Below are 12,105 nucleotides of genomic sequence, written 5' to 3' on the forward strand. Positions count from 1 at the left end.
TGTTAATGAGAGCCATCATGCTTGATCCTAGAAAGACCTATGGTTATTAAAGGTCCTACATCCCAATCCCTGCTTCTAGCAACTTCTTTACAGACAGCATCAAAATACTTTCAAATGCAAAAACTACCTCCAGCCCCTATTTACTTAGACAGGTCTCCTTATTTCACCAACCAACAAACTCTCATTAAGTACAGAAAGAAAACAGTGAAATTGAAATCGTTTGCGCTGCTGTGTGAATATGTGATAATCCTTGAAACTTCCTCAAAGTATTTATGTTTCTCAAAAGGATATTTGTCGAGCTAAATGAATTTCCAGCTGCTATATTTAGGCAGTAAATCAAAGTAAAGAAATAAGAAAGAAGAGACCTAACATTCCCACAGGTGATATTTTATTTAATCATCAGAAAAGCCTCTTATCTCCATTTTGCTGGTGAAGAAGTTGAGGCATGGCAGGGTTAATTAACTAGCCCAGGGTCACACGCTGGTAATGGGCGAAGCTAAGATCTGGACAGAAGTCTGTCTGTGAAGCTCATACTCTATCCCTCCAACCGAAGGGCCTCCCACTGGGGGAATCTATTTAGGGATCAAGCATCGGTCAACTCCGTCTACCCCAGTGTTTGTCCAAATGTTAGTGTTCTGACACTGTCCCTGTTTTTCATAGCCCCTTTACTTTATCTGCTTCTAAATTAAAAAAAAAAAAAAGAATTGTATTAATGATTCCAAGTTCTTTCACAACAGGACAAGCTTGAGGAAAAAACTGGAGCAGTCATCAGGATGTCTTTGTTATCGACATTGGTGTTGCTCTTAATAGATACCAGCACATCCACATGTGTCTTCTCATTTGCTCTTCTCAATAGCCCTATAATGTCTTTTAGAGTTAGACAACCAAAGCTCAGGAAGGTTAGCATTTTGTCCAAGGTCACAAAGCAGTTAGATTTGGCTGGCTCGGAAGCATATGTACATCTCCTCTCACCAAGCTGGAAGTAAATGCCCATAGAAGGCTTCAGACAAATAGACAAATAGTGCAACCTCCTGAGGCTCTTCTCCTGGGCTCCTCCAGAAGCTAAATACATCGATCCACTTCTACAGGGCTTAACACTGAAGAAAATTGTGGGTCATTATTTTTTAAAAGAGCTGTGGGTTTCACTGACTGCCACTCGCCAGCAGGAGTTATGTGATACAAAGATCCATGAGCAATCAAAGTGTATACCCTCAGTGAAGGAGTTCAGAGTCAAATGGAATGACAAGACAGGTAAACAGATGAATAACAGAAGATAGGCCCAGAACACAGGCACAAACAGAGTCCTACGCTTGTCCACAAGATGCACCACACCCCTCCCAGCCCTGGCTCCTCATGGAAAAGCCCAGAACTGAGTCCGCTGCTCATCTACACCTTTTCTTCCACCTACCTTTCTTTTCCAGATGCCCAGTCTCTCCATCATCCACTCTGCTCCCTCTGTCTCACTTCTTATAAATTTTAAAGGCACTGAGGTTCTGTTTGGGCAATGTAAGGTTCGTATCGATAGACTGCAAGCTCCACAAGGGCAGAAACTTTTGTCTGTTTTGTTCCTTGCTATGTCCTCCAACACCTAGAACAGTACCTGGCATATAAGTAGGTCCTTGACCAATACATATTGGAAGAAAAAAATTGATACTCATTTAAGAATTTTTAATTTAAAAAGAATGAGCTCAATAAATTAAAAAACAAAAGACCTCCCCACTTCATCTCGAATAGAACTTATTTTTCCTGCTCCATCTACAGACTGTTTCCTCCATTGTTTCATTTTCCCACAATCAGTAGCTTCCACTGTGATGCTCTGGTGTCCTCTTCCCAGACCATGAGCTTGTGTGTCCATTCCCAGTATAGAAGGGGCCTCTCCTTAGTGTAAATGCCATCGCCGACAGCCAGCGGCCTCTGATGTACTGTGTTCTGTGTAGATTGGGATTTGGAACTCCAACAGTGGGCTTAACATGACGGATGGTAACAGAGACAGGTCCAACAATATCACTGATTCACTGGCTAACCGAACGCTCATCGTCACCACCATTCTGGTAAGTTGACCGTGTGAAATTCGGGACATCTTATCCAGATTCCTCTTATCTAGACTCTTACCCTCGACCTTGAAATATTCTATAACTAACTCTTTTTATGCCAGCAACTCTGTCTGCAAATGTCTGTTTTTAATTTGGGACACTAAAAACATGTGTTTGTTTATACCGATAACTGGACTGAATTATAAGCTTCCAACAACGTTTTAAAGATCTCTCACCTCCAATCCACTCTCACCTCTGCTCTACCTGCTCTCTAGCCCCACCCAGTTTGTGTGCCTCACTCTCTGGTTGCTGGTTGGTGTCAATCAAGGGGAGACTCTGGCAAGAGACCAGGAAAGTGGGAGAAGAGATGTAAGAAAATGCCTTTCCCTGCCTCCCTATGGCTTTGTCAGAAACTCTGTCTTTTGCAATCTGGAAGCTTCTATCCTATAAATAATCCTGCTTCCCGACTCCAGCTGTGCTAGACTCCATGAGCATTCTTTGTTCCAGCCTGCCTCAGCCCTAAGTGGTACAGGCTTCCAGATAATGTTGTTCCCTGGGTATCTACACCCTACCCCTTCTCTCACCTCCATCCTTCTTGTCTCCCTTTACCCTGCTCACTCCTCTGTAAATAGCCTATTTATTAACTGCTCTTCGAAGCGCAGGTAAGGGCATTTCCTGCTTCCTATTGGAACCCTAATCATACACTCATCTAGCCACTGTTCATCCACAGGTTATTCATTCTCCCTCTTTCCCAAACCTAACCCAAAGGATAAAGGGCAGGAGTGGCCATGTCTAAAATCTTCACTTTCAGATGTACCTGCTCTATTTGATTCAGTCTATAATGTCAGATCTATGTATTTCTAAGAGGGTTAACTTCTGAGGATTGTTCATCGAAAATCAAAAATGTTTTGTTTTTTGGTGAATACTTTCTCTGCAACTATCTCATAAAAACATAGAGTTTTTTATTTCTATCAGTTTGTTTGAAGATAAGCCTAAATGGGTCTTAAATGGCTGAACAAATATATAATGAAAAGAAATAAAATGACGTAGTATAGTAACTAACAGAATTTTATAAATTTTTAACTAGTCAAATGAGGACTAAGGTTATAGATATATGGTAGTAAGGAAATGTCCATTACTCAAAGAATAGGGCGTTTATCATGTAAATGTATAAGCAAAGAATTACCAGATGTAGGTAACTGAGGTGAGCTCAAATAAGAAAATGGAGCTAGGGATTAAAAGAAGACATAGAAACAGTCTTTGAATAAGATAGATACCTGAAGGAAACCAACCAAAAATATGTAGATAATAATAATGAAATTGATATGAAATTTACCTGAGCAATAAGGAAATAAGAATATTCAGTAGATAGGAAGTTTGAAGAAAAAGAGGATATACTTGCTGATTTAGATTTCCTTTGTTAGTAAATGAAGCTCTTATATAAAAGCTAGGAGAAAGGGCGGGTCATGCAAAGAAAGTTTGGCTGTGGGTATAGCTGGAGGCCAAACATCTAGACATCTGGTCCCCCATTGTCTTCTCTGCCAGATCTAAAATTTAAACGTGACTGAATCTCTGTCACACCATTTACTCACAGCCCTGCCCTCAGCAGTGGAAGAAAAAAATTCTCATTCAAAGAGAGAGGAAGAGAGAGTAATACATGTTTTCTGTATTTGTAGAGGGTATAAGATGGATGAGTTTAGCAAAGGGAGGAAGGTAAGTGATTGATTTCAGCACTCTCAAATCTTAAAAATCATTTTCAAATATTTTATAATTTCTAATTGTTGATCGAGCTCATGGAAGTAAATTCTGCTTTCCATTATAACAGGGCATTTATATTTGTTTTGCTTCGTATAGGAAGAACCCTATGTAATGTATAGGAAATCTGACAAGCCTCTATATGGAAATGACAGATTTGAAGGATATTGCCTGGACCTTTTGAAGGAATTGTCAAACATTTTGGGTTTTATTTATGATGTTAAACTTGTCCCTGATGGAAAATATGGAGCCCAAAATGACAAAGGAGAGTGGAATGGAATGGTCAAAGAACTTATAGACCACGTAAGCAAAAATACATCTCCCATATATAGATTTTAAATGTTTGAAAAAATGCATTGGGAAAGTAAAAGAAAAAAGAAAAAAAATTGTTGAGTCAAGTCAGAGGAAATGTTTCACTTTTTTGAATCATAAAAATGATTTTAAAAGTAGGAGAAAACAACCTGGAAATGGAGTTTGCTTTCTTGGAAGGGCAACTAAGGATAAAAATTGAAGATAAAAATGTATGGACTATCCTTCACACTGAAGAATAAACCTGAGTTATTCTTAAATGAGATAAAGAATTCTGAAGTTTGCAACTCAGAGAAAAATCTCGTCTTGTCAACGAATTTTATGACCAAGCTGCTCCTCCTTGCTTTTCTCGCATGCTTTTTAAAAAGGCATCGTTCTATAGCCTTTTCCCTCATTTAGTTCCAGAATGTATATAATATATCTGTCTGTCTGCCTGTCTGTCTGTGTGTATTTCATACCTTCTGGTTTCTCTTTCCTAATAAATATACTTTATGTATGTTTTGTTTTGTTTTTGTTTTTATTAAAATTATTGGGGTGACATTGTTTAATAATATCAGTTTCAAGTGTAAAATTTTACAATGTCACATATATATATTGCATTGTGTGTTCACCACTCAAAGTTAGATTTCCTTCTGTCACCAAATATTTGACTCCTTTTATATTATATACCTTTCTCCTCCCTCTCTCCCCTCTGGTAACCACTAATCCATTGTCCGTGTCCATGAGTCTCTGTTTGTCATGTCTGTTTGTTGTTTTCAGTTTCATATCCCACATATGAGTGAATGCATATGGGTTTCAACTTTTTCTATCTGACTTATTTCACTTAGCTCAGTTATTTCAATATCCATCCATGTTGTCACAACACTTTCATAAACATAACCGTATAAATCAATTGTCATTATATTAGACCCAGTCATCACAGAAGCTTCTTGCATGAGAAATATTTGGAGCTGGAAATCGGGATCAGAAGTACCCAAGAAAAGTCCAGACATTTTCCAGGAAGCTAAACAACTAAGACAATGATTTTGACCTTGCTTTTGCAGAGAGCTGACCTGGCGGTAGCTCCTCTTACCATCACCTACGTGCGGGAGAAAGTCATTGACTTCTCCAAGCCCTTCATGACCCTGGGCATCAGCATTCTCTACCGGAAGCCCAATGGTACCAATCCAGGAGTCTTCTCCTTTCTCAACCCCCTGTCTCCTGACATTTGGATGTATGTGCTCTTAGCCTGCTTGGGAGTCAGTTGTGTACTCTTCGTGATTGCAAGGTAAGTTTGAAGACTACTGAGCTCATGACAACTGATCTAAGTCAGTCTCAGACTGACCTCTACGCTCTAGAGGTAAACACAGATTAAGAACTTTAAAATGTTAGTTTAGTTTTGCCTAGTGTTCTGTTCTGTCAAATTCTCCCGCATAAAAGTCACTCTGTGAGTGAATATCTTCTAATTATTTATAAAGGTACTGTTAAAAAATAATAAAATAATTTTTATATTAATCTATCTTTGCCAGTATTTCAAGCAAGATAAAATGGTTATTTATCCATTTCCATTGAATTACATTATGATAAAATCAATAGCTCAGATAATAAATCTAAACTGTTTCAACAGGAACAGTAAAATCTTCAAATATTTGACCCCTGGAATATTTGGTTAAGCAAAACAGAAAAAAGTTAGTTTGGGGTTATTGTAGCAAACAAGAAACACTGGAATAAAAGAAGATTGTAAAGTACTCAGGAATAAAGAAAAATACTTTAAAATTTTTATAAAATATATATTTAAAACATTAGAGAGCTAATAGAATTCTAGAGATAACTATGAAAGGAAAAAATACAAAGTCTGGAGGCATAAAATCTTTATGGTACTATTAGAGATTCAGTTTAGGTTTTATTTTCTGAGATAACTATATTTAACCATTCCATTCTCTACAACTCTTCAAAGGATTTTTATACTTTTCAGTATATTTTCTAAATATCTTTGATGCTAAATTTGAAACACAGCTATTTTATCTTTCTGTTGGTTTTAACATTTGATATCCTTAGATAAACCATGTAAAAAAATAATTGCTTTTGTATGTCCCTTATTCGTTTTCAATCTTTTTCATCTTTCAACAGAACTCAGTGAACTTTTTCTTAATCAATTTTTGTTTCCCCTCCAGGAATTTCTAAGAGAAATATTTCTTCATGCTAGCTCTTTGTCTTGTCCACCGTCTGGTTTTGATTAATGCCACCTAATTCTTTCCCTGGCATAATTATAGAGAAAGCTTGGGAAAATAACCAAGGCCAGAAAGGTCTTAAAGATTCACCAGGCAGACAGAGTCCACCTGAATAATGTGTGCTCTCACACGTGGGTAGTTATACATTCAACATACAATGAATTTTTCTCGGTACCTATTGTAGAGTACCATTACCAAAACCCAGCTTGTTTTCCAAATTTTGACCAAATACTAAACTATTTTAAATAATGACCAAAGCTCTCTGTCCATATGTCTTAACCTCAGAAAATAATACATTGACAGTTATGTATGGTGATATTGTCCTTTGATACTTTAATACTCTACATCAGTAGTTCTCACTAGGAGAGATTTTTGTCCTCAAGTGAGTATTTGTCAGTGTTCTGGAAACATGTTTTGGTTGTCATCACTGAGGATGGAGCATGCTACTGGTATCAAGCAGGTAGAGTCCAGGGATGCTGTTAAACATCCTACCATATAAAGGACAATTCCCCACAACCAAAAATTACCCCAAAATGTCAACAGAACCAATATGAGAGACCATGCTCTAAATAATTAAGAAGATATTGTTTTAAATATCAAATTTAAAATTAAGTGTCTCATCTTTGGAGGTGCATTTCTCATTAAATTAATACTACAATAGAATGCCCATTTAATAAATGACTACCCTAAGGTGATATACCCTCTAACAATAAACAAGGAATCTTATGTTGGCTTATTGTTCCATTCTTCTGCTCTGAGTCTCACACCTGTTGGGTGACATTAGGAACAGTAGAGCAACCCAAGCAGCAGAGGACAACAGAGAAACAAGTTTTCATATCTCCCATTTCTCTGCTCTGTCTAGGCAGTGATGTTGATGAGTGACAATAGGCAAGAAAATATTAATGAGCAACTAAATTATTTATCACAGTGACTTGATCAAAGCCAGTGGGAGAAAACACATGTCAGCAGCATCCAGAAGTTCTCACAATTATACAGGTCAAAAGTATCCTTTTACACATGACCCTAACCAAGCCTTTATATTGCCTTATTTTTGTCATCGTATTATGTCAATAAAGTATAACATTCAGTAGTTTTCCCCCTCCTTATTTTGTCTGTTTCTCTATAAGCTCTTGGTGACCCAGAGGCCTACATTTTCTGACTTCTTTCTATTTTTATTAAGAGCATCCTCCCCCCAATCACTACTATCCACTACACATCCCTACTCAACAGCAGGACCATTTATAAACCAGTTCTTTATTGAGCTTGTTCTTCTTATCACCCCCTTCTCACTGCCTTTCCTCTCTCTCTGGGTCTTGGGGAAAGTGGAGGTGATGTGCATAGAATGGAAACTTGCCAACAGAATCATGGCAAGTTTCAGAAACAGAAAATAACTTCCTGTGTGGCACAGGTGCACTGTCATGGGGACCATACTCTCAACTACATTCATCTTCTTTATACCTTGAATCCATTCCTGCTTCTACTTCATAAAACTGATAAATATATTTTGGAGGTGATTCCCCAAGAAAATCCTGGTTGAATAGGTGTGTCAATCACATTTACTTTCTACCATCATAGCTTGAGTCCATGAACTTGGTTATTCAGCAGCTATAAGCTAAGAAGTAAAATGGCTTTCTGTTACCACCTTAGTTGTTTGCATTCAAAGTTAATGAAATAGAAATGAAAAAGTTAATCTCATAATCATCTTTCCCTCTAAAGAGGCTTTTGAATTTATGTTTTGAGGTATATCCTTTTATGTTCTTTTAAAGAGGAAAAATAGAGCCCATTATTTCATTTAGGCTAATGCTCTCACAAGATAGATGCTTAAAAATCATTGGCTGAACTGAATTGAATTTATAAAATTAAATACCAATGGGACAAACTAAAGAAAACTATATAAAAATTACAGTTACAATTATTGTTACAAGTGCATATGTCAGTGTTTTTGTTCTGTGGTTGACATTTCATATAATTAATTTTTGAGGAGTATTTAACTCAAAGAAATTATGTCCATCATGAACGCACAATTTAAGTAGACCAAATATCCAGATATAATGTCTGCTTACATTTTGTAATCTAGGGTTTTCTTCTTAAAAATTAACATATTTTTAAGTTGGCATCTGGCAAAAAAAAAAAAAAATCAAGAAAACCTTTGACTGTAACTATAAGTTTATAATTCAAATCCAATGGTTATATTATGTGTTCAAATAAAACTTTCTCCTTTAAGAGATAAACAGAACTTCCTCTCTTTGATGCATCTCAATATCCATTCTCAGTCATAAAAAAACAGTTTCTTAATTAAAGATCTTCAGTATGATCATTATTTTATATCTTCAATTCAAGTAAAAGCCTGGCATATATAAACATAAACCCAAAATGAACCTTTGTATTTCAAATAATGCTACTCTTTTATATGCAAGTTTTGACACAGATTCTAAGCACATTTGTCCCTTTCTCTGTCACTTTACTAAAGATCAGTATCAATTAGGGATAGCAGCTTCAGAAGATCATTGGTGCAGGTCATGTATTAACCTTTCCCCCAGACTTTCTGATGCTGACATTGCTGTCACACTGGCTATCTTTAAGCAGGCATTAGGAATTTCAAGCTGAAATATCTACATCCAGGCAACAGGGAGGTCTATTCCATTATGAAAAGCCAGTGTCTTACAGTACAGCATTACATCATCATTTAATATTCCTCCATCCACACATTCCCCAAGCCACTCAGAAACCTGGGAAGAACCTAACATATCTCTGCAGAACAGGCGGAATCACACTGCTGTTTAGACGGTTTTCCTTTCTGCCAAAGAAAATTAGATTACTTGTTCGCTTATAACTCTTAAGTATAAAATATCGAAACAAGACCAAGTTAAAGCTGCATTCTAAAGAGGAAAGTGGTGAGCTCACTGATCAGAGCACAAACACCAGAATATTAAGAGTGAGTAGTTGCCAGGTTTTATGGCCTGTTTTAAAAAAACTCTTTCTTTTGAATACATAAGCCTCTTAATTTTATTGCAATTAATATTTTAAAATTATTGGACAAGTGACAATGGTATTATTTAAGTAACGGCATCTTTACTCTACATATTACTTCAATTAGTAGGTTCATTAACATTGGTATTCATTTCTTCAGCTCAGCAAACTACTCTGGTTATAAGAGTACATAAATGCAAAACTTAATTATATTGTTGAAACAGTAATTAAAATGTATTGGCATGGCATTGGCAATTAAAGCTATTTCATAAGCTTCATAGGAACCTGCACCGTGTGCACTGCAGCTGTGGAGAAGGTACATAAGAAGTCGGATGTCATTACTGTGGGATAAACTGTGAGGCTGCTTCCCCATCCCCCTAAGACTTTATGAGGAGACACTGTACACTTTCCAGAAGGAGCCCGGGAGCTGAGAGGATGGTTTTTCATTAGGAGAAACTGTCTTCCCAGTTACTTGTGCATGATTCACCGTATGCCCACTTTTGGTTATAGCTAATGTATTCACCTTAATTCTGGTTCTCCCAAGTGTCAGCAACCAGCTATTGTTTACTGCTGAAACCTTATGGCCAGAGAGTATGCCATACATTCTCATCAGCATTAAAGCATTTTAACATTACTCTAACACTCTTGCTTGCATTACAATGGCAAATGGCAAAGCTCCCAGTGCTAAGAACTATTGAATTTTAAGTCATTTCCAGATTACTTCACGGAGCATCTGCTAATGTCTCTTTAGAAAAATAAGTGCCGCTTGGGAAGCTAGCCAAAAAAAAAAAAAAAAGCCACAGAGCAGGGACTTCCTCTGGTCTATAGAGGTCAGACAGATGTTTAGAAAACAGAGAAAGAACCAAAAACCTATTAAGTTCCCCAGATCTTAACATGCTTCAGAGATATCTGGATTCCCTCTTCTTTACAAATAAGGAAATTGAGGCCAGAGAGGTCAAGTGACTTGTTTAAGGACAATCTCCTAACTAACTGGGGTTGACGATCACGCAACTGCAGTCCATTGTTCTGGAAACAATTAAATTCAAAACAAATCAAGAGGGAACTATGACCCTAAAATTCTCCAGTGAGACATGCTGTGGAGTTAACGCTAACAAACCCCTATGTCTAGATGGGGATACTTCTAAGTTTAAACTCTGTCTCTTCTTTTAAGGACTGTAATTTTTATATCCATGTACTATCATAAAAAGACTTAATATATCCCAAATCCAGACCTTCTTTTCTGTTCACTAATTTTTTTCAACCTTGCAGCTCCTTTGACACATTACAAAATCACTAGACCACAGAGACTCCTTTTAAGCTTCTCTCCATAGATGCCCCTTGAAGACAGGTCATCCCTCTCTTTTGTGTCTTGCAAAGCACCTAGCAACACAGCATCTTGGCATCGTAGTGGGTATGCAACAAGTGTGTGTCACTGTCATTGCTACTTGGTGGGGTAAACGCTTGAAATAAAGAACCTTTATTTGCTGTCAATTTAGTTGTTCAGTAACATGAAAAGAAATACTCAGAAGAATTCACTGGACATAGATCTGAGGACCTAAAAATAAAAAATCTGGTAAATGCAATGTCTGAAATCTCTTTTGCACTTTTCCCGCCAAACCTTTAAGTTTCTGAATATGGCCTACTGTTTTGGTTTGATGCTTTCATCATTAATTGTTGGGTTTTCTGCATTGTTCAGCAGGTTTTGCTGGTGCTGCCTGTATTTATCTGATGTTTACAGACTGTTTCTGTTAACTGCCACAGGTTTACACCCTACGAGTGGTATAACCCCCACCCATGCAACCCTGACTCAGACGTGGTGGAAAACAATTTTACTTTACTAAATAGTTTCTGGTTTGGAGTTGGAGCTCTCATGCAGCAAGGTACATCGGTTGCCCATCTTTGTCACACGCATCCCACAGTCTGCTGACAGCAGGCTTTCGTGCTGGTAAACTCCACTAAGAAGCTAGAGGGTAGGCTGAAAACTATCTTGGGAATTTAAAAAAAAAAAAAAAAAAAAACCTGATTTCCTAGCCAGTTCTAAAAATAACAAAGCAAAAATATGACCTAAGTGGAACTCCTTCCCTATACATCTAAAATAAGACTGCTATCAAACAATGAACACGCATTTTCCTAGTGGGAAGTAAAAGATCAAGTACCTTAGAAAGTTTACAAATTTGCAAAAATGGAGGTATCATTCTTTTCCTATCAAACCATAACTCCAAAAGTTAGAGGTTTGAATGGAGTGGAATTTGAATCTTTTGAAAATTAAATGAATTTACATTCTTCCAATAGCTGAAAGTACCTAAAATTGTCACCTAACTGGGATTCATCTTAGTTTCCATAACTTTTTACGAGCTCCCTCAATTGGTAACCATAGCAACAGTAAACTGTAGAGGTTGGGGAAATAAAACTCAAACCATAGAAATGTCATATATTTTATACATTTTGAATGATTTGGGGGATTTTGATTTTGTTGGAGAGGAAGAAGGGAGTTCTAACTTTGGAAGAAATCTAGCTCTTTTGTGGATTTTCCTCAGCTTTGATTCTAGGTGTACGGTCTAGAAAATACTTTCCGAGATTAAATGTATTAATCTAAAAAAAATTGAAAGTCACAATTACTGTTGTATTTGGAACATTTGCTAATTTGACAATAAGCTGAAAAATAAATTGGCAAAGGAAAATTCAAGTGAGACATAAATTAAACATGGTTGTTTCTTGCGGGGGTAAAACCTAAGGCTTCTCATGAGAGAGTTGTTACCATACTACTTGAAATGTTTATATTCTGTATCTACAAACTAGAGGGAGAGAGAACAAATGTCTCTAGGGTA

At 36.9% G+C, this 12,105-nt stretch overlaps 1 protein-coding gene across 7 annotated transcripts in view; it reads left to right on the forward strand.

Annotated features, from left to right (window-relative positions):
• GRIK1 (glutamate ionotropic receptor kainate type subunit 1) overlaps window positions 1–12,105 on the forward strand; it is a 361,909-nt gene that overhangs the window by 313,519 nt on the left and 36,285 nt on the right. For 6 of the 7 annotated variants that reach the window (XM_023529503.1, XM_011358189.2, XM_011358188.2 and 3 more), the window contains 4 exons: window positions 1,938–2,051; window positions 3,888–4,091; window positions 5,141–5,364; window positions 11,039–11,157. In XM_023529503.1, the coding sequence (XP_023385271.1) occupies window positions 1,938–2,051; window positions 3,888–4,091; window positions 5,141–5,364; window positions 11,039–11,157 (661 nt within the window). The remainder of the gene's footprint in view (window positions 1–1,937; window positions 2,052–3,887; window positions 4,092–5,140; window positions 5,365–11,038; window positions 11,158–12,105) is intronic. The other variant, XM_011358193.2, reaches the window with a different exon arrangement.

The sequence above is a fragment of the Pteropus vampyrus genome, unplaced genomic scaffold (assembly GCF_000151845.1).
Source record: "Pteropus vampyrus isolate Shadow unplaced genomic scaffold, Pvam_2.0 Scaffold38, whole genome shotgun sequence".
NCBI lineage: Eukaryota > Metazoa > Chordata > Mammalia > Chiroptera > Pteropodidae > Pteropus > Pteropus vampyrus.